This window comes from Hippoglossus hippoglossus, chromosome 23 (genome assembly GCF_009819705.1).
Source record: "Hippoglossus hippoglossus isolate fHipHip1 chromosome 23, fHipHip1.pri, whole genome shotgun sequence".
NCBI lineage: Eukaryota > Metazoa > Chordata > Actinopteri > Pleuronectiformes > Pleuronectidae > Hippoglossus > Hippoglossus hippoglossus.
In genome coordinates, this window is record NC_047173.1 from 3,423,290 (window position 1) to 3,447,175 (window position 23,886).

At 41.8% G+C, this 23,886-nt stretch overlaps 1 protein-coding gene across 5 annotated transcripts in view; it reads right to left on the bottom strand.

Annotated features, from left to right (window-relative positions):
- Nucleotides 1–2,431: 2,431 nt before the first annotated feature.
- Nucleotides 2,432–23,886, bottom strand: part of kcnc2 (potassium voltage-gated channel, Shaw-related subfamily, member 2) — a 75,166-nt gene continuing 53,711 nt past the window's right edge. Inside the window, exons 2-5 of one of the 5 annotated variants that reach the window (XM_034578362.1) lie at nt 13,913–14,846; nt 10,654–10,818; nt 4,320–4,415; nt 2,432–3,315 (exon numbers count right to left, since the gene is read on the bottom strand). In XM_034578362.1, the coding sequence (XP_034434253.1) occupies nt 4,354–4,415; nt 10,654–10,818; nt 13,913–14,846 (1,161 nt within the window). In that variant the 3' untranslated portion in view covers nt 2,432–3,315; nt 4,320–4,353. Of the gene's footprint in view, nt 3,316–4,166; nt 4,416–4,622; nt 5,548–9,523; nt 10,458–10,653; nt 10,819–13,912; nt 14,847–23,886 lie in introns of those variants that run through there. The other 4 variants (XM_034578364.1, XM_034578361.1, XM_034578360.1 and 1 more) reach the window with 4 other exon arrangements.

The window sequence follows — 23,886 nt, forward strand, 5'->3', positions numbered from 1 at the left end:
ACCCAAAAAGTCTGTAATGTAATATTCATGTCACGAATTTGGTATTTTGGATTTCAGCAGCTGGCACCGTATACCCTGCCCCCTCCCCGGGCAGCGAGGTGAAGGGTGGGTGGAGAAGGCTGAGGGGGGGGTACTCCGGCTGTTTACATCTCTCTGGCACGTCTGTGGCTGTTTCCATGGCGATGGGAGTAAAGATAGCCGGGATGTCTCAGAGATGCAGTGCGTGCAGAGAGGTGCTGATTGCTGGACGTGAGTTGAAGGATGAGCAGAGGCACACAGGAAGTGGGAGAAGCAGGGCGCCGGTGTTCCAGGAACCTGAGGGAGAGATCAGCGCTGGACGCCGGACGGATGCAGCCACCGCTTTGTTTACCCTTTCACTCTCAATGGGATGTGGCATTTTCCAGCTGTACCTGATGTTACTGGACTTAGTAATAAAGTCAAGTTACAACAATTACCTCACTGATAAATGAGATTGAGGACAATTTGTTGACAACTTGCCACAAACCCGATGTTCCAGCCTCTGGTCTGTTTGATGCTGGGTAAAGACACCATCCGTAACTGTTCAACACACCCGGCACTTCTTTAAGTCAACACATTCAGAGAGGCCTCCATGTGTCTTGTTTTCCCTGGAGGATGAGAAGGCAGAATCTTTCTAAAGAACAGCAGCAGTGATCTGAATCAGAGCCGGAGCAGAATGGTGATGGACTCGGGGGCTGAGTTTACAGCAGGTGAAGAGCTGAACAAATCCCCCCCCCCCCCTTAGTTGTTCACCGCCTCTGAATAGGTGAGAATTTTAATTTGGAGAAACAAAGTTTTTTCCAGATTATTAAAAAAAAAAAAAAGTTTCTGTCTCAGCCTTTTTTCTGAATTGGGGGCCACATTCGGTATCACAGGATTGTGTGACGCACAGTGGCCCAAGAAGTTAATGTCTACATTAACAATCATTGCTAAATAAACTATGAAAACATTGAAATGACTGGTATCATCAGAATTTAAGTTTCAGGAAGGAATTCATGCCAGCCATGTGTTTTGGGAAGCCAGCAAGAAGTCATGCTTTAGAACAGTGGTGGCTCTAGGGTTTTTCTAAATCAGGGGCCATAGAGGGGCCAATTATATGTAACACATCCATGTTCAATTCCTGATGTCCTAAACTGCACATTTAAGTCATTCCTTGTTTACTGTTAGCTCTATAGCTTTGAGCAAAGCCACACATGTTGCTGGGCGACAGTAGGAGCAGAAAAAGATGGCGAAACCAATCACAGAACTCATCTGTGGACCAGAGCGTCAGATTTCTGTTCAGCTTTTGCGATCTACGCTGACCACGAAAAACCACAACTCTCGTGCCTTGAGAAGCTGGAGATGATTTACTATAATCTGATATCTGTTTCTTTGGAGAGAGGTGCTAACAGCTTGTCGACCGAACACAGGCGGAAATGTTTGAAATCATCAGGACTTTGAAGGGGATACCATATTTTCAGTTAGAGCTAAAACCCCAGTGAGGAAGAAAACAGGTGGAATGAAGCAAAGAGAGGAACAGCCAGTTAAAAGATAAATAGTTTATGTGAATCTCTCACATAGCATTTACCTTTATACACATCGTCTTGACTGTGATATACAGTATGTCTTTTCTTTTCTTTTTTTTTTTTTTTTTTACAAGTTGACATAATGTTTTTTTTTTTTTCAGCATGCACTTTAGAATGCCAACAAAAGGCTCCACGAATACAGACTTCAAACTAGAATTTTCCTCACAATAAAACATACAAAACATGAACTGGGATCAGAAGCCTGACAGTTTGAGGACACGATGGAGAAGCACAGCATCCGACTACCATGACTTTCACAAGTAAGAGCAACAGTAAGACACAAAAATACATGTTCTGGATTTAAAAAAAAATAAACACCTTTTTTTTCTTTTTTCAAGTCACGTTAGAGATACACAGAGAACGGTAGGTACCCCTTTGTCAATTCAAAGAGTAAAGCAGCGTGTGTACTACACAAGGAGGATTGTGGGTACAGGGCGACGCAGCGAGTCGACGGCCGTGCAGGTCGCAACCAACGCGACACACAAGTTGTGCCACCTGCCGGTCGCTTCTCTCAGCTTTCAGAGCAGCATTCACACTCTGCTTTTCTCTAACAGGCTGCTGAAATCACAGTGTGGATCGGCGCTTTTTGTTTTTTTGATTTGGGTGCTTATTGCAAATCCAATCTGATTGTATGGGTTCAGGGGATTGCTACAGTGCAGAAGTAGCCATTCTAGAAGTCCCACTTTTAACTTGGGCGTCTTCTGCTACACTTTTGCTCCACCCCCCCCCCCCCACCAGGGGGAAAAGTTTGGAAGAATCAAGTTACGCAGTTTTTTTTAGTCACCAGGGGTTCTGAGGAAATGTCTGGTAAGAATAATTTGGTTTGTGAAACGACGAACATCTGCAGCACTGATGCAGGGTATAGATGCATGTTGAATGCAGAATGGGGGGGGGGGGGGACGGGGGGACTTCTACAATGGTGACTGCATCACAGGGGGACTGTCTCATTCAGGTTTGTGCTAAAAACTAACTGGAAGAGTGACGACATCACGTTCACTCACTGGTCTCTGCTGACCCGATCTTACCCTGGAGATTTAGGATGCACACGCACACATTAACACACAGCAGAGTAATTAACCTACTGAAAATTACCGAGGGAAACAAAAGCAAAGATGACCATGATGTCACATTTATTCAACTTAGCACGTTTGTCTCTCTATACTGTATATACTGTATGTAGGATTTCATATATGAATACACTCCATTTTCAGAACACAAAGTGCCTCAACTGATACATCTTAATACACTTATTGCGAGGAGGGATACCACAGCAAGAAAAGTGACTGACATTGAGTGTTCGTGGTGCAACTTGGCAACCAACAGCCTTGTTACCTGACTCACCATCAAAAGACAGATGTGTGGACGGAGCCGCGTGGCCCAGATGTGCTGTTCTGTTGTTTTTTATTTACAGGAGAAGCATCTATGCAGTACGTCGTCTCTTTTAGGGACGAGTCCAGTTTGCTTTGCTTTCCTTTTTCTCCAGTGTCTTTAAAGAGGAAAACCGAAGGAGAAAGCAGGAAAAGGTAAATGCTTTATCAAAGTCTTCATTTGCGTCCCTGCTCGCTGAGCCGTGAACCAGGCGGCCGTCAGTCTGTGGTTTTTTACGTGCGTCCTCGTCCGTATTGTCCTGTCGCAGTGGCCCGATGGCTCCAAATGAGGTCCTCCCACTGCAATAGGTCCTCATACCGATGACAGTCTTATCCCACCGTCATTCAAATAGGAAATGAATTGTCTAAATAAAATATAAACACATCTCTAAATATCAGAAATGCATCATCTGTCTCTGTTGAGCATCATTTCAGAAGACCTTGCCATGCACACACTGGCTACTTTAAATATCTTCACAGAAATGAGAACATAGTACAAATCGACAGTGCTCTGTTAGTGTAGATGCAGAATTATAAAAGCTCTATTGTGTATTGCCGTGGTTTAAAATGGGGTGATTCAATAATTTGGTCGACAGACAAAAAAGAAATGTTTGCGAGAGCTGTTATTTTTAATTGTTAAGACTTTTTGTTGAGCTACGTGTAAGATGCATCTAGCTGTGAGCCAGTTGCTAAGCAACCCTCTTCTACTGGTATAGACATACTGTAGGGATGGGTGAGGCACATCGCTGCATGGTTATGTCTGCTTTCCCACACCTGTTGGTGCGCCGAGGCAATTTATGCCCGCCATGAAAAAAAGTCTCATCAATAATAAATGAGAAAGCCTTTCAGCAAAACAAAAAAAGGCTGCTTCAGTTAAATGTGAGGTTTACTGACTCTGTTTTCCGAGGGACTTCAGGTTAGTCTTTGTGGTTTGGGGATTTGAGAGCAGCTTATAGCCCTTGGAGATGACTGACAGGAAGTGAAACTGAAGAAAAAGTTATGGATCACTTGCATAACAGATAACAGATCTATTTTAGGGCCGTAAATAATTTCCAAGTGAATCTAGTAGCACATATTTCAAGATGTAGTTTTGCTCCTCAATGATGGATTAATTTGTTTTTACAGTAATTATGCTTATGTCTTCATATTAATGTGGTAATGATCCACTGATGCTACAAGCAGTAGATACAATGGTACCATTAAGAGTGTGTGTTTGTTGTATATGTCAACCACATTCGGGTATTTCTCAGTATTATTGAATCACCCCAGTTTTTATCTCACACACAAAAACACAAATTATAATTCATGACCAAGAGGGTGAGAGGGTTCTGCACAGAGTTCTGACCCCCGCACCCGTTCAGAAGGTTACCTTTCCGCCATGGTGGCGCCTTCCCCCAAAGCCATTAAGATAGAACGCTGCTCTCTGCTTGTGTGAAACCAGTAAAGACAACCTCTTTGCAGTTATCTGTGAGTAAACAACCAGAAACACAAAAAGCTTTGGTGGCACTCAAAGAAAAGACAAGAACATAAATTAGAGGGGGGAGAGAGTTAATCGGAAACAACAGTAAACAAGCAAGGTCCCACATGCAGAGAGAAACGAACACCCGGCTGGCGCTCTGTGGTTTTGCTCCTCGGTGGATTGTTGGAGAAGCCAATGGCAAAATGAGACACAATGCAAGTTGAATGTGCCCAAAACCCCAGCACAAAAATAATAATCTAAAATAAAAAATACTCCTTGATACATAAACATATATGAAGGAGTACTTCTTTGGTCCCTCTTCCCCTCGCTACACGGTTTTGCAGACGGTTACAGGATGATCCATGCAAGAAACATGAGCAGGCCCAGCAGCAGGTGAAGAGTGACAGACTGGACGTGTGCTTGTGTGAGTCAAAACAGTCCTGAAAGACAAATCGTCCGTCCCGACAGCCAGCCCTCCGGTCTCCACCCCCCCCCCAAAAAAATAAAGTAGCAAAACAAAGTCACAGTTGGATGAGGTTTAAAATGAAATGACATCTCTCTTTCTTTTCTTCTTGGAAGCACGTCTTTTTCATGGTATCTAAATATAGCAACATCTAATATCCCTGATTATTAATATGTCCTTTATTAAATGTTATGGCTGCTACTTCTGGAGCCACCAGTCAAGTTCTTTTATTGCAAGTCTGAAGTCTCAAAGTACGACGATATCTAAAAGGGAACTCCAAGTGACACAGGAGAACTGAGAAGTAACTTAAGGATTTTAGCTAAGCACATGTACCTTCAAGGACAAGGGGGGAAGAGAGGAGTTGCTCAGGTTGCCCAAGCCACTAACATTAGTCTGAGCTACAAGGTTAAGCACTTATCCACTAGCCACAATATCTAGAAGAGTTCAGATATAATACCAAAGGGAGGTGGTTTGTTAGGGGTTAGGACGTGGGGTGGTTTAGGCTGAAGAGGCCCCGGGGCTGGAGGTCTCACAGGATGGAGGGGATAGGGGAGCGAGAGCGGCGCAGCGGGCAGGGCGATCCGTAGGGCGAGGTCACAGGAGACAACCTCAGGGTGTTACCAGCCATGCCAGTCATGCCCGCTATGTTGTTTAAACTCCGGGATTTCTCATAGCCTTCAGATGAGGGTGCGATAGAGAGGTGGTGGTGGTGGAGGTGGTTGTGGTTGTGCAGGAACAGGACATGAACACACACAGGCAGGCAGGCAACGATCCGAGTCCGAGCCAACCGAGTGAACCGAGACAGGAGACAGGAGTGAGACAGAGCAACAGTAACAAACTGTATGGTGAGTTCATGCACAGCACATTTCCTCACAGTGCCAGTGGAACTTGGCTAAAATCCTTGCAAGAGCTGCTGAGGACGGTAAAAAAAACCCTAATTGGCTGAGTGTGTGGAGCCAAAGAACCACAGTTTCTCTGGTTTATGACGCACAGCACAGGAAACTGGAACTTGAAACCATCTCTGATCAGAAAAGATACATCAAGCCATCTTAAATATGAAGGACTAAGCTGTAAGCCTAGTATTGATATCCAACTTATTAAGTAAAAGTCTTGTAGTACGAGTTGTGACGTCTTTGCTGAAGTTTTTATGGATGGCGGAGGCCACAATCAGAATCAAATTGTTTATATAACACGTCTCAAGAAATGTTTCTACTGGCAATGGGAAAGGAGTCACGTTTAAAAAACCCACGTACCCCTGCTAGTCTTGGTGTAAAAGAGGTACAAGATAGCCTTACTATCCTATATCTCCAACATGAAACTTTTAAATTACATTTTTATTGTTGTCAGATTTCACAGATTTCTTTGTTAAGATTGAAGTTGCCACTTAACAATTACTGTATTTTCTGGCTCCATCCCTTCAACCAATCAGCTTTAACCCACACAGCAGCTCCGCCTCTCAGAGAAACTGTGTCATTTAAATTCCAGTCGGGCTGAGTTAACGCTGCAAACACATTAGTCAACTAATCAGTGTTATTCTCAAACTCGCAGGGCCGGACAATAAAATAACACATTAGCAGTCATTCATCTCACGCATCATCATTAGTATTTTCTCATTTTGAATTTGTCCTAAATCCAAATCCTAAATCCTAAATCGCAAAAAGATGATTGTACTAATTGTGCATTTACATTTACATACTTCAAATATATAACAGCCATATTAAGTGTACACCTTAAGACGATCAACATGCACATTATGGATCAAATATGTGTTTGTATGTGTAAAGATCCAGGTTGTATGTACATTTTTTCTTTTTTTTTATTCAAGGGTATGGTTTTTCGGTTTGAGACCAGGACTTATTGATTTCACAGTCAGATGTTGTAATGCTTTCGATTAAAACCCTGTGCTGATTATGTCTGTGGCTTACACTCAGATATGCGCTCCAGCTTCAGCTCCTCTCCTCGTGCTCACGCTTCTTCTGTGTGCCGGAGAAATGTCTGGTCTCCGATTTATTTTCATCTGTGGTCCTGATAAAATTCCCCAACCAATAGAATGCCCAGTTTAGTGTTGACAAGTGAAATTGCCTCGCCCCCTTGTTGCAGGAGTGTTAGCTGTATGTCTTTGAGAATCCTGTACGGGTGGTGGTTACCTTTACTGTGTCCATGCACTCCCGCCCTGTACGACTTACACCAGCCTGCTGTGCTTGAAAAAAAATGTACTTCGTGGAGCCAGCACTTAATGTAATTTGTTATAACTACACCTGGCATTACATTGGTTGTGGAAAAAAATCCAAGATCAAAAGAGAAATCCTAGGGATAATGTGCGCACAGAAGCAGCACGAGCGTGAGGAGGAAAGCTGAAGCCGGAGTGCAGGAAATCTCAGCACAAGCCGGGTGTATCTGAGTGCGAGCGCAGGGTTGAGTGAGGGCATAACAAATTCTGAACAAGAAATCAATAAGTCCTGCTTTCAAAACGAAAGACCACACTTTTGAATAAAGATTTTTTTTTAAAAAGGTGTAGCCTCCACATACTGATGACGATGATTGAAAATTATGAATGCTTTCATTGTCTGTACAGATTCACATTTTACAACAGCTCAAACTTCTAAAAATGCAGCATTTTAAAACATGCTGGCGAATCTGCTGCAAAATAAACAAGCAAGCCAAAGCAGCCAGGTCCTTAATGGAGCATGCCAATCAACTGGCGTAAACACTGATGAGGAGCAGCTAATGGAAATGTGGCCTCATTACCATACTGCACAGGGCACTCATTTGTTTCACCAGGAGGAAGGGGGTAAATTAAAACAGGTCCGTTTCAGAACCAGCCGAGCAGGCAGGACAAAGGACAGCCCTGGTCTGTGCCGACAGGCAGCAGCAGCGAGGAAAGACCTGATGTTTAATGCATTATCGTCAGTGTGGCGGCAACTGAAGCCGCTGACTGGAGCAGCAGAGACGAAGGCACAGCTGTTTCGCTGCCTACGCTAAAAAAAACAAGTCCAATGAGGGGCCTTGCTGGGAGGGATCACCAGATGTGCAGCAGTTTAACCTGCTAGACTGAACCAATACCCATCAACAAGTTATCTTCATTTATTCTGCACTCCACTTTAGAACACGCCTCGATGAGGTAACCGGGAGTTTTACTGAAATGGGAGCTGAAATTCAAATGAACAAAATCTTCAATTTACAAGTGGCACTCTAATGGTGTAACAGTATTGATTTGCCTGCTGCAGAGTGAGTACAGCATCACTCTGAGGCTACAGAGCAGTAACATTAAGAGCACGACATTTAGTTAGCCTCCTGGAGAGGCAGTTAACTTCTGATGGAAGGCAATTAGCTGAGGCTTAACACTTACACATTATAGTGCAGATTAACACAACATTAATGCCTCAGGATGCTGCAGATAAAATGGAGGATTGAATCTAACAAACATGCTTTGGCTTCATGTTTTTTTTTTTTTTTCGTCACATGTGGAAAACCTGTTAAATCAGCCACAGCATGACCCAATTTCTACTGAGTGAAGTGGTCAATTTATATTTTAATTCATGACCTTTTCTGTCTTTGAAATCCCATGGGACAGCAACTTCCTGGATATTCAGCAGATATGAACTTCACGATGACCTTTAGCTTGGGTCAAAGTGTTTGGAAGGTCAAGCCCTGTCTGAGCATGACCTTTCCACTGATGGATCGGCCCCCGACTGAAGGTGATAACAGAAAATCGAAAGGCAGATTTTGAAGACATAATGTGTCTGTGATATTTCAAATTGGAAACAATGTAAACTGTTAACAATATGAGGTCAGGATTTATGGGTAGTAAACCCTGGGGGCAAAGTTTCAATCTTGTCCAATCAGAGACAAGAATCAGGTCATTCTGGTGGTTTGACCAGAGCCTTGACCAACTCCTAATCTGGGCAAATTGACTTCTTTATGAAAGTTCACACTGACAACATTGTTAAAGGGCTTGGAATTGATTGTTTGCTGAACCCTCCTCCAAGCAGCAATCGTATATCAGTCATAACATAGCGATATGAGAGGGTACATTAGGGCTGGTAAGCATCTGATGTCAGTTCATATTGCTCTATTGAGAGTGATATTCAAGCTACATCCACATCACTCGGTTTTGTCTGAAAACGCATCAACTCCACTACAGATACGCCTGGCGTCCAGACTACTCCAGAGTTTTGGAGCTGCTAAAAACGGAGAGCGCTGCCGGCCCTGTTTAAGCTTGAAAACTCATTTAGTCTGGACGAGCAGAAACAGAGATGTTTGGAAACAATGACAGACACCAACAACCGCTTGCTGATTGGGCCTTTTTGGTCACGGCATAGCCTTCGCTGATTCATCAGGCTCCTGTAACATGACCCCATTCCCGAAGGAAAACAACAGGCATTAGCCTCAACTATCTGTTACAAGTGCTGCTGTTCCTGTTGTGCACTTTACAATGATGTAACTTCTTACATGTGTAGGAGACGAGTTATTATTCGCGCATGTACCCCGGCACGTGCATGCCCAGTGTACGTGAGTGGTCGCGTGTTATACGTTTTCAGGCGTGTTAGTATGAATGGGGATTATAGATTCAAATGAAAACCTAGTAATGTGGATGTAGCCTCAGGCCCTATTGCGTGTGATACTAAGAGTTTAGAGCATTGTGCAAGTTTTTAAAACCAAAAATCCAAGAAAGTAAAGGACTGGATCCATCTATTTGTTTGTCTAATTGAGTGTACTCTACTAACATCAGCATACCTGGTTGACAGGTTACCTGAAAGAGAAACCTAGCCCAGCTTTACTTCCTAGGCCAAGAGTTAACATTCTTATTATCCTCTTATCAGAACTGACCCTCTTTCTGCTTGGAAGCTGGTATAACATCGGCTCCAGTTGATTCTCTTGAAGCTTAAAACCTTGTTAACTCCATAAAATGTGAGTCTAATTATATCGAGCTATGCCTGATGTATAGCATCCACATTTGTTTGTTCTCAGGCACTTCTGTGTAATTAAGTGCCAAGCTGGAAATGTTGATGCTTTCAACAACAACAAAAAGGTCTCTGCTGCTTCCCAGTCATAATTAAGACTTGGATGTTGATGGAAACTGTAGCTGCAAGTAGGAAACTGGAATTGGTGTTTGCTTGAGGCTGCTGAAAATACACTGTATAAACAATGAGGATAGATTGATTTTCAGCTCTTTGTAAAGCTCTGACTTCTGAACATAACTAAGCTTTCTACATTTGTGTGTGAGACATGTTTTCTTTGTCTTTATTCTTTACGGCTAAAAACCTAAAAAACTGATGCTGGTGGATCATCACCTTATAGGGATGATACCCAATTTATTTGGGAGCTGTAGATGGGTGATGAATCTGGCAAAAGCCGGAAAAGGCACGAGGTCAGAAATTTATTCGTGTTTCCAGGCGACAAGAAAACAGGAATAAATTGTGGAGAAAGCAACAGTTCTGAGTCGGCTGCATGGACACTGTTGTCCTTCAGAACTGCCACAGAAGTTGGGTGCTGCAGCAGCTCGTCCACAGGGTACATTACCTTCTCTGACTAGGCCTGAACAAACAGCCTTCCCCCTTCCAGGGATGTTGGTGTCCCAGTCACTAAGGACACGGATTAGCTGATGAGGATTTTTCACTAATGGCTTTGTGTTGAAGGATTTTATTGAAACGTGATATACCAGCTGATTTGAAAGGTAAAACATCAACTGCTCTAAATGTTTGTTCAGTTTATTAAAATCTATTAGTTTTTAATATTAAAACGATATTGCAAAACAGTTGAATTTCCCCATCCAGTTACCTGTTTTTCGCATCCCTCCGTCTGCAGGGCAGGTGTAGTCACTAGCAGAGAGCAGGAAGCACGTCCCCCCGCTCCGATGGTCCTGTTCCCTGGTGCTCGACCTTCGCATGGGGACCGTCTCCTCTGGAGACATGGTCAGGTCACTGCTGCAGTCCGCCGACAGAACTGTGAGGAAGGAAACACGATGGGTCACACAGTAAGTAGTACTTTTAAGTTTTAAGCTTTGAATTTAAGTAGTTTCATAAGACAAAAAGGCTATGTTTCTCAACAGCATTATGGGATATACCTACCATGCCATACAGCTTTAAATTATTTTTAGCTGAGTTATTAAATAAATAAACTCTATGCTAGATAGGCCTGTATATCATTTGAATCATTTCACTCCCTTATTCCTTCCAGTCTGGCTTTTAACCAAATACATTATAAAGTAGGTAACATTACTGTGGTATCAACAACTTTATTTGCCCTAAATATCATATTTCATAATCAATTTCAGGTTAGCCTAACATCTATTTATTGTGATTTTGGGCAATATAAAGGAATGTGACTTGACTAGACGACTGTAATGAACTGTTTTGTTGATACAGTGTTAGAGAAAAATTATTTGAAATTTGATTTCTGTTGTTATTTCTTAGTGTATAGTCAAATAAATACTATATTATAATATGTGATATTAACACCACATTGGGCTAAACCGTTGCTTATTTGTACATGCAAATGATTTAGGGTAACAAAATGCTAATTTGTTGAATAATTGCCTCCATAAATACAAAAAAATCTTAAATTACGTCTTATCACAAAATGTGATATTTATTTATTTCCAGATAACAATTTTTCTCCTCCCATTCTAACAGATCACATTGAATCTACCAACACTAGGCTGTTGTTTCTGGGGAACAATACGTGGGAAAGGCTCTACACAGTGGTCTATGCACAGAAAACATAAAGGAATCCTGCAGTTTTGGGGTAGAGGGAGTGCAGCAAATAACAAACATCAAACAACCTCCTCCATTAAACACCTGCTCCAAATGTCACAGGCACCACCAAGCAACACAGCAGAGGTCAAAGGGCAGACAGTGTTTGGAGCTCCAGTGGATGAGGGAGACATGTTGTTTTCTTATGAGCCACAATAACAAAAAAGAAGATAGACAGTCCTAATATATCACATTCACAGGAACGAGAGGTCACTGTGACCTTGACCTTTGACCACCACATTATATTCAGTTTAAGTGAATGTTTTTTATGAAATTCCTGATATATTGCGTTCAAAACAACACAAGACCATGTGACCTTGTCCTTTAAACCTTCTACCCCCAAAGTGTTATCAGTTCATTCTTTGAGTCCAATTAAACATTCGTACCAAAGACATTCCCATAAGCTGATCTTAAGATATCACGTTCAAGAAAAACATAGACATACATAGACATACTTTGACATTTGGCTACTAAAATCACATCAGTTATTCCTTGACTCCAAGTGAATGTTTGTGCCAAATGTAAAAGCAGTGGCGGCTGGAACTAAATGGGGGTCTTTATACTTCATGCAACCATGGGCACTGAGGCTGCTTTTTAATTGGTTGTTGCAGATTTTCCACCGGAAGCAGTTCTCTGTGCCACTCCCACTGTTATTTACAGCCAATATGAATTCATTTACGTTTTTTTAATCTAAGCTGATTTGTTAGTCATTAAAAAAAAACAGTTTCACAATCAGAAGTGTCCCTTTTTATGATAGTGTTTTGGAACATGTTATGAATCACATCACTGTGGCTCTTTTGTGTGTTTTCAATGTTTTTGGATGACATTGGTCAGTGGCACAGAGAATAAGTTATATCAGTCGCTAGCTTCGGCGACACTGGTAAATCTGATTTTGTTTTTAAACACGTGAGTGTAAATGACCCTTTTCTCAGGCTCTCCTTCTTTACTGCTGCTTTGCCTGTCAAGCTTTCCGCTCTCATAAGGAGCACATGCAGGTTACAGTGGTGACTGTGGCTGACTTGCAATCGCTTTGATGGATTTTAAAACTGCAGGTTGACAGCAGCTTGTGATGTCCAATGATTTTGTGCAAATGACAGTTGTAGGGATTTTATATGTATTTCAAAGGCCTTGATGGCCACAGACATTATTTTGTGCTAAAAGACCGAAGATGAAGCCGTTTGTTCTCGATACTCAACCTCCTCATTAGTTTATGATCCATGCATTCTTTTTTTGAAATGCTGTATTAAGTTACTTCAAGTATGATAAGGTAACTGAAATCCAGTTTCAATTAAATTTTAGCCAATGGCCGATTATTATCAGGAGACAATTTACATAATGCATAATACTAAGTATAAAAATAATAACATAATTATGAATACAGTAATAATCAGACAATCATACCCATGCTTAAATGAATAAGATTCAGTGGTAAGTAAAAGTTAATTTCTTTAAGATACTAAAGAAGGTTATTAAATCATAGGTTAATATTAGTCTTAAATGATTAATTATTTTGTCCTGTCATGTATGACTAAAATGAACACACAGTTTATGTAACATGGAACCATTCACATTGCAATATAAAGCATGAGGTTCTCTAACACTGACAGTAACCTTGCACACTGTGTAGGCTATTTCAAATGACCTCCGAGGAAATCACATAGGCAACTAGAAGCAGGTTGACTCTGTTTGTGTATTCAGTTGAGGCATGACTTATTCTATGCTTATTAAATGTAAGGTTCTGAGACCTAATAAACAAGTAGACTGTGAGGAGCCCAGAGCGTGCATCTACCCTCAGGAATGTCTGCACTAGAATTCAAAGAATGCCAGTATATACAGAGGTCGACACTAATTTCCATCAATATCAGATGTGTCAGAGTAAATTACCGACACCGGCCTCGAGGGAAAAACAGCCGCCTACGGTCTTTACAGCAAACGCACAACGACTGGAAGATAAGCTTGGACACAACAACAGTGTATTCTTATCAGCATGAGCTGTTTGACACAACCATCTCCTCATTGCCTTTTGTGTTACATTCCTTATCAGTGTGGCATCCAGGGATGAAGGCTGTTGGGAAACAGGACTTCTGTGAGGAAGCTGCGGTTGTACTTTGTCTCTGTGACTCTGTCAAATGGCCACCCCTCTCTACCTGAGATGAGTTCCCTTATGGATTCCCCTCGCTGTCACTTCATAAATAATACCCTTCGGTGTTACGTGAACTTTACCAAGGTGTGGTTGATCATAGGTTTCTGCCTTGTATGGCCTGTGTCTGGCCAAATGGTCTTACCTGAGCGGTTGCGTTCTAGTACCCTGCTCCCTTTGACCTGGCACAGGTCACCTTGAGTGCTGTTGCAGGTGGTGTTGAGATCAGCTTTGCAGTAGCAGGGGGACCCCCCCTGCACTGCCTGAGGGATGTGTTTCTTCCTCTTTTTGGGGAGCTTCTGCTTGGCCATGGCCAAAGAGTAGTACATCCCAAAGTTATTGACGATAACCGGCACAGGCATGGCTATCGTCAGCACGCCAGCCAAAGCACATAATGCACCCACTACCATGCCTGACCAGGTCTCTGGATACATGTCGCCATATCCCAGTGTAGTCATAGTCACCACAGCCCACCAGAAGCCAATGGGGATGTTCTTGAACTTGGTGTGGAGGCTACCAGTGGGGTCGTTGGGACTGGCGCCGATTCGTTCGGCATAGTAAATCATGGTGGCAAAAATTAACACTCCCAATGCCAGGAAGATGATGAGCAGCAAGAATTCATTGGTGCTGGCACGTAAAGTGTGGCCCAACACCCTTAGCCCCACAAAATGACGTGTTAGCTTGAAGATACGCAGGATACGAACAAAGCGCACCACCCTGAGGAAACCCAACACATCCTTGGCGGCCTTTGAAGAAAGGCCACTCAGCCCTACCTCTAGGTAGAAAGGCAGGATAGCCACAAAGTCAATGATGTTGAGCACGCTTTTAACAAACTCCAACTTGACCGGGCAGAATGTCACACGCACCAGGAACTCAATCGTGAACCAAAAGACGCAAACACCCTCCACATAGGTGAGCGCAGGATCCGTTTCAATCTCGTACTGAGGGCCCAAGTCCGGCCCACTGCTGTTCTGCATTAGCTCCGTCTTGTTGATTATGGTGTTGAAAGCTTCATGCGTCTCCAGGCAAAACGTGGTGATGGAGACCAGGATGAAGAATAAAGATGCAAAGGCAATAAACTGCAAGAGAAGAAAAGAGAAAAAGAGGATTATAGATGATAACACTGCTGACATTTCAGGTTCTTGTCAACCATGATTGTTTTTTTTAAATGGCATATACAGCACATTGGTTCATTTACTCTTGAGAGGGAGAGTAAATTGAGACAAGTTTAATTAACTTGCATCAATTTGAACGGACTCCAGAGAGAGGAGCAATCTATTAGCAAGAGCAACAAATAAACACACACTTCCATGTGATCCTGCTGGAAATGTGGCATGGGAATACAGGTGAAGTCAGATTTAATTCAGAATCGGTCTTGAGTAAAGAAAAAGTTTGTTTTGTGCATTTGTGTAAAATAAAACGTGTGTTTCATTGTGTTTCACTACATTGCTAAGTCGTTGCTTTGCTTATAATGTACGAGAACCATTTACCCAGTTTCTACTAATGATTCCAGGATGACCAGGTCAACAAATGGACATTTTTCCTCTTTAAGAAGTATAATCTAACTAAAAAAAGATGTAAAAACAATAAACCAAAAAACAGGCAATGATGGGGGTTTATTTTAAAATTCCATGTTGCATTCCAAATCCCTAGGCTATGCAACGAAAACAGATACAAAGTGATTTAACAATAAAGAAGTAAAACACTGTGCTGTCAGTAATTTTGCAGTAATAAATGTTAATTTTAGTTTGTGCATGACAATTGAGATAACCATCGGCTGATGAAGATCATTTGATGCTATTTAAAGCCCAAACAAGCAAAATGTTTTCTAAGGTCAAGAATGAACTTTCATGCTCAACATGTTTTGGTTAGAAATTTGTGGCAGTGAATCCTTATAAATCTTCCTGATGTACGTGCTAATGCACATCTGTGAGGTGGAGGTGCTTTTTGCCATAACAATCAACATTTCCATCACCTTTAACACTTTCTGCAATCAATTATTTGTGTCTCAGTTTAGAACAAAACACAGGTACTGCAAAGTTCAATTGGCTAAAAATGAAAGCCATCTTTTCTTGGTCGTTCCCCTGGTGTCTGGGCAACAGTGACCGCAGGCAAAGTCAGGCAGAGATAGTGACGCCTAAATAGTCCTCTTGAGAGACATTTTGTGGCTCCTTCATTCATATCTACTGCCAACATGAAAAAATACAAAGAAATACAGACTTTTTATTGGGCTTCTATATATATATATATATACACCAGTTTTAGGCAAGGTACACTTTCCAAAGGTAAACATTGTGACTTCATGGTATATTCTACTCAGCCACACTAATTACGTATTATACAAACTGTGTCTCAATGGAGGGGCTGCATCCTTGGGAGACTGCAATTGAAGACTGTGACGCCATTCACAGTGTAGCGGCTAAACTGTCCCATTTCGAAGGCTCCTTCAAATGTGGCCATCAAATACATCCTTTCATACCCAAGAAACAAAGGTTCCAACAGGTGGATCCTTGCCGACCCAACCTATCCCAGGATACATTGCAATTTGTTTTTTAAAAGACGTAAAGTCGCCGGCAAGTGACGAGACATCCAGTGCTTGAGTATCCCGCTTCAAAAAGAAGGTAAGGTAAAAGGTAAAAAGGTAAAAAGGCACATGTTAAAAAAAACAAGGGACATTAAAATGTTCTTGTTGTGTCCAACTTCAGCTTTGTTGCTAGGCAACAACAATAAGGGCGGGACGAGCTGGTGACGCCAATCATGGATAGCCTCAGGATAACTTCGGTCTTTGGCTGGCAAAATGAAAGCATCTGAATCTGTGTGGCAACTAGATTAAATGATGAGTCACAAGCACATTTTATTTTTTATCCAACAAATCTTGTTTTGTTTTGGTCATCGTCTGCAAAGTGCATATCAAACCACCTGTCAGACGCAGAGCTGACATGCACATATTCCTCTTCTCTGGAAGAAGCTCAGGCTGAATTTGCCAACATCCTTGGCTTCTTCTTTTTTTTTTTTTGAGAGGTAGACGGAGCAGATTTCCACACATGCAGCCTACTATGCTGTTTCTCTACCTTCCTCCCACAATCCATCCACTGGTGCGCTCTGCCTACTGAGCTCTAAACAAGTCGTTTTACACCCTGCCTCGGTTTTAGATTGCATGACTCACACACTCAAAATATTGCCACTATTTGGGTCACCCTGCTTCTGAACCGTGTGCGTGCTTTCACTCTACTGCTGTTAGCGTGCACACTCTTAATGGTGCACCTGTCTTCATAATCAAGTGCAAATGCTCATCCTGCTAATTCAGTGACATTTAATAAAGCATGGTATAAAATGACACCTTTTAATTTAATGAGGTTACCTGGCATCACTCAGCAGTTACTTAGCACCATCAATTTTCTACATTCAAGAACCACATATGGATCTTTTTAATTTGTTACATGTACAATACATGATAATCCTGAATATGTTTTCAGTCTTCTTGCATCACTGTAAGCCTTCTTATTCACAAAATGGTAAACACTTCTACATTTGGCATTTGAGTTGTTTTATAAACACACTATTTCTATTCTGAAGTCACACTTGATCACTTAAGTGTCTGAGAGTTCTCAAGTCTCTAAAATCACCTATTTAGAAACCATTTGTTTATATGCAAAAGCTGTGGCTGATCTAGGAACTTTCTAATTTAGGGGCCATAGCTCCTGCGTCAGAGGTGAGCATTTAAGTCATTCCTTGTATACTGTCAGCTCTACAGCTTTGAGCAAAGACACACTGAAGATCACTGAATATATTTTGAAAAGTGTTGCTTGTTCCAGCACATTGTGTACTTCAAAAAAGCTTCGAACATGTTTAACAAACTGTCATATTTATTATTAGTATTAAGTGACTAGTTTATTTTAAAAAAAGACTACTGACAGGACAGGGGCACTTTGGGCCTGTAAAATTTCAGCCCTGTCTCTGGATCGGCCCCTGATGCCAAGTGTTTGTACCGGCGCCTCTACCGGATCGTCTGTGCATTCTCCTGATTGAAAACATAAAAAAAATTGTCTCATCTGTCGTCATATCTGTGACCTCCCAATTATGTTTATGTTTAAAATGATTCTTGATGCACAGAAATCATTTCAACAATGGTGGTTGCACAACCGAAGGTCTTTGGTAACTCATGAAAACATCAGGTAAAGATAAACGTCTCAATTTGAGCAATTTAGTTATAATAATATGAACCAAAGCCCTAGCAACAATCCCATTTCATGTGAAAATCATACACCACAAAGAAAAAAAAAAATGCACCTCAAAAAGTATTAGAGGTGTTATATTGTGGATAATTCCTTAAGAAACTGAAAACTCAAAATGCAAGAACTCTGCTCCTACTGCTCAATTCTGAATTTCTCTCCATCTCACCCCTTTCTGTGTCTTTATCTCCATTTCCCATTGGCCTGAACCAACAGCAGGACTACCCGAGCTGTTTCCTTTGGCTGCTCAGATACTGTGCCGACTAATGAATACTGCCGCCTCATGCTGGGCTGGAAGTTTGTGGCGCTCGCGTCTGCCGAGTGAGGATACACCACCTCCCCAGTGCACACCATCTTGCAACAGCTGAATCATGTCACATTTAACCAGCCAGACGCCGAAAGCACATGCATTCACAGTACACTAACATGCAGGTGCACACACTGATACCCATTCACACACGGTTATTTATGATAGACATTAAAAATGCAAAAATGCTACCCTACCATGTGATTGCAACAGGCACAGGCTTCACCACATCCTGATTTCCAGCTCACTCCCTCTGCATGCTAAATAAGTCCTGCACTTGTATAAAATTGCTCTTTGAAGACGGCACAGCAGGGCAGACACGGCACAGACAGTCCACCACTGAACAACGCAGATCTTATACGCCCCGAGGACAAGCCCCATTTTTCAGCCATCTTTTTCATTATCTGTAAGGCTTTTTTAAAATTCTCGCTCATTGATAAGAGCCAAGGTGGCGGCCATAGAGGTCAAAGCTGTGACCTTCATATCTGAATGCCAACATGTGCTGCGAAAAGCCACGAGATTTCATTGTAAACAATGATTGATTTCTCTGATTACCACACACTCATGTCCACCTACAGAAAGAGGCACGACAACCTGTTATTTCCCCATGAAGAAGAGTGAATTAGCCCATGGACTGTGGGTGTGCTGGTGGGTCAGTATTTCACGTCCTCGTGTGGAATCTAAGGTTTTAAATGTTTTGGTGGTTCATCTCCCCGAACCCTGAACCAGATGGATTTTTTTCCACAAACCATTTGCTGTTGCTTATCGGGAGGCAGACACCCTCTCAATACGCCTTTTGATAAAGCTTATAGTTAGAGCTGGCGCAGGTTTTTCTTGGACCAGCTCTTAGTCATCCTGATATAGGCCAAGGTTGTTGGGGGACACAAGAGACATGGAGCTTCTCTTCCCTCATCGCCCTTTTCATCACATTAATGTCTCATCCATACATGTTACTCACTGGACTTCTTCCCCGGAGTCCTTCTGCTTTACCGTTGCAGATTCAGGACAGCGGCTGCGGCTACATCATGGATCGTGACCATGAATCATGGTGGCAGCTGATTGTGGCTTGTGATTACAACTAGATTGCGTAGATATACAATATGCCTGCTCACATACACAACTATTAGTGGCAATACCTCTGTCACTGCAATTGTCATTACTGCTCGCTTCATCTCTGTCATGCATGTTCTTTTGTATAAATACTTATACCATCGATACATTTTCCATATATGCTAGACACTGCCTTTTGAATGTTGTAAATATTGTTATTTTGTTGATGTGCTCTTTACTACACGCGGCATCTATTGCACTTCTGTTCATCCTGTGAGGTTTCTCCATGAGTTTTGTTATAGTTTTATCACAGTATTGCTGAGGGTTATGGACACAGGATGTTGCACCTTGTAAAGCAAATTATGATTCATTAACATGGGCTACACAAATCAAATTTGATTGAATGATTATTGATACATTTTCCCCATTCACTATGACCAACAATTAGTTTAATGGTCTAAATTAAACACAAGGAATAAAAAACACCCATTTGTTTTCACATTATTTCATTGTGCCTGAGTTGAATAGAGATCCCATTGTTTGAATTTTAATGTCCTTTCATTAATTACATGGACTAATCTCTAGCGGTTACCATGGCTGTGTGTTTACTAGAAACTTGCTCACAGAGTTAAGCGATGAATTCCACTGCCTAGAGACAGAGCTTCGTAAAAAGGATAAGCTATTTGACGGCTTTGTCTCCAGCTGCTGCCCCGGCGAAGCATATAGATCATATATGCAGTCTTCCATTCTTTCAGTCTTGCTGACCCTGCTGTCCAATCCCCCACCTCCCTGATGGACCCCTGCCTGGTCTTGACACTGTACCAGTCTGCCTGGAGGTCTAGCAGCCAAGACATGAACTGAAGGCACAGGCAGCGGGTCTCCACTTCTGCATTGGACCTGGACACTGCATTCTTACGGAGTGCGGACAGTGTCCTGCCAGATGCCAGGGTCTTCTGGCTCTGGGTTAGGGTTGGCACCACAGCACATCCAGATGGAGACATTTAGTCTGGAATGGCCACATTTGACTGACCATCACCATTTGCATTTACCAGTGAGCTTTAGCAAGCTGTAAGTTGTAGTCTGCAATTCGTTACCTGTAGCTCACAAAAGCTCTGTTCCTGTTAGAGCTCCAGAGAGAACCATTAGATATGCTTTTTGGCACTTAAAACTGAAAATATTATATATATATATATATATATATAAAACCTCCATTAAAGCACTACTTAGTGTAAAATATGGGACCATTAATCTTAAGATTCGTATCACTTACTCGACACCTAGGGAAAGCCTCCTCTAAGAAAGAGTGGTTCCTACTTTATTATTTCACCCGTGCTGTCTCACTCCTCATTAGACAGGAGAAGCTAGACAGAATAATTGCACATGACACTGATTTAAAAATTACGGGGAAATGTAAAGTAGATTGTATAATGAACTCAAAATGACAGCAAAATTATTTAAATACTTAATTCACAAGCTCTGTGTATCTAAGCATGTATTGTACAAACAGTGATGTATTAGGGCCAAACAGAATCAGTCTGCAGCCCTGTCACCACCACATATACTGATGGGATGTGATGGCTGTCACAGTCCTGAATCAGGGAGGCCCTTCCTCATAATCACATAATTTATTAAATTACTTGTCTGCCCCGCCCTGGAACTCTTCCTGTTCATGTCCAGGAGAATAGACATGAGGAAAATGCCAGATCAAACAGCTCCGATCACGAGTTCCCCGGTGCATTACATCTGCCACTTGGCCTGGAGCGGCAGTGCCGGCAAGCCAGAACGCTGACACTGGAGCTATGCAGCCTCAGGCTGTAAAGAGTAACTGATACACCGGCATGGACGTCACACTGCAAAGCTAATGGAAAGGAAAAACTTGGTGGTCTGTAGGTTACAGTGGAGGAACACGCCTGTCAACAGTCAATGATAAATCAACTGTGACTGACCTGTAGCTTCTGTACACTGATAATACAAACACATATAGCACAGTAAATTTCATAAATAAAGATGGGTTAAATTGGGGTAAAATTCTAAAGACAATTTTGCAGAACCTTTGCAGTAATGTGCAAAAGCTTCTGATCTTTATTTATATTAATTCATAAGTAGATAAAAAAAACATCTATAAACTAACACAAACACATAGATGAATATGAACAAAATATTGAATTGTCTTCACAGGCTCTCACTCTTGTAAGACCCTTAACTTATAAAAATACCAGAGTTTATCTATAAAAAATACATACATGAGATTTTAACACTCATATCACAGCCAACAACTATTTTCTAAGGAAAGATATCGTGGTCAACCTTCCTCACTATAAGCTTCTCTGTTTATTGTTTTGGTAGCTACTCCAGGAATACGTTCACAACGTGAGCGGAAGTGAGTCCCTCCCTGTGAAACCATTGGCTATCCACACATTTATAAAGTGATCATTTTTACACTGTAATCACAAACACTGTAAACACACCCGTTACCTGCACACCACAATGCAATTAAAACAGAAACACCACGGCAACACCTTACAGTCAATGGGATACTCCCAACACTATGAACAATGGTACAAGTATTGAACAATGCTGGTTCAGTGAGTTTAGGTCGTAGAAAGACAAGAAAGACACTGTTGGAATCTGTGGAATTTGGGCTCTCGTGTTTAGCTTATGTTGTTAGCGTGAAGTAGCATGCTGGTCTGTACTGGTTTTGTCGACATGCTGATTAAGTTGATTGGTGTTTGAATTGTGTTTGGTTTAGGTAAAAGTGGTTGTTAATGGGGTACACCCGAGCTTCTACCCATTCTAACGAGGTACAGCTCGTCCATATTGATAAAGCTTTATTTCATTTATGTTACCTTGTCTGTGTCTGTAATGTTTACTGGCGACCCAGTGGGTTTCGAGAAACAGACACAAGATATGAGCCAGAAGTACTTGATTAATTAATAGCAGTAATTAATATGCATATTACAGATACAGTGTTTTTAAAGCTTTACATGGTAAAACACTATTTGGGTATAAAGCTCTTGCATTATTTAAGTATTAAGGTGATGTATAATAGAAAATATGATCGACTGGTGGAAAATCATTTTGTTGTTTGTCAGAATTAATCTCAATTGTAACCCTGCCAATATCTGAATTATGCTGTGGTGAATCCTGGTAGTGCCAACACTCACTCAGAGGGCTAAAAACAGGATGACCCTTATGGGTCACACATATTTCTATACATCACTTCATCTGTTGGCACAACATCATGCATGTCGGATGGACAAACCTTGGCATCCTCCAACTGACCCCCCAGCCCTCACACACACACACACACACACACACACACACACACACACACACACACACACACACACACACACACACACACACACACCGAGTGCCCTGCTCAGGCTCTGTTTCAGAAACCGCCCTGCTGGCTCATCCAATCAGAGTGCTCGCTGCCCCCACCTCCTTGGGACTGCCACCATCTGTTTGACACAATGAGTGGAAGCTGTGCGCACAGATCTGAGACCACCACCCAGCGCCATGCTGCTTCGGCCCTCTGTAAGACGCCATGACATCATCGGGCTGAGGGGAACCCGGAGGTGCTAGCACAGTCCAAGAGGATCTTAAACACACACGCCCACATCCACACACCAACTTAATTAAACCTGTGGGGTTTGGGGGTTTGAGCTCGTATCTGTCTTCCCTTCTGTTTCTACTTGATTGCTCGGTTATAATTTCAATCTGGATTTAGGGCTTTTCCACTGTGTACACAAATGAAGTCTGCAGAAGTGTTAAACCCCACGTCCACATGACGACAGCCATCACTGTTCAGTAAGACAGACTGTGGAGTCAGATTCCATCTTATTTTAGGCCAATATGGATCTCAAGATACCACCAGTAAGGGAAATTAACTTGTAACTAAATGCTTTATTATCAATAAATGATTTCATAACGCTTTATACATCAATTAAAGTCATCAATAAGTTTTAAGTTGGCCAGGTCGTGAAAAAATCCTGTATAAATTCATCCTTGGGACATTTATTTTGTTTTTGTCTTAAGCTTTAGGACAAACACACAAACCATTTGACTGCTGACCTTGTTAAAGAATTTGATAGAATCTCTGAATCAGTACACACCTAATGGACAGTTTTTTACTGATATGTAGAATGTAATAAACATGAACTTTCAACATTTGTAACTACAGACCGGTTAATAAAGTGAAGAAAACAAAGTTTCACACAAACTGATGTTCTACTCAATTTCTAGAATACTGATCTCTAAAGGATTAAGAATTTAAATAAAGCTTCATTAATCAGAATCAGAGTCTTTTCATCTGGTCAAAAAAACCACTAACATCTGGCTTTAGTCTGCAATGGAAATAGATACAATCGTCATTTAACTCCCAAGTCAAATGACTCTGCAGTCGACAGGTGTTTATCAGCTCCAGGTACAATTGGCACAGATGGAAATATGACGCGCTAATTTCTTCTTCTTCTGTATATTGGCAGTCTAGACACTGACGCTTCACTTCTTCTGCACAACATTACA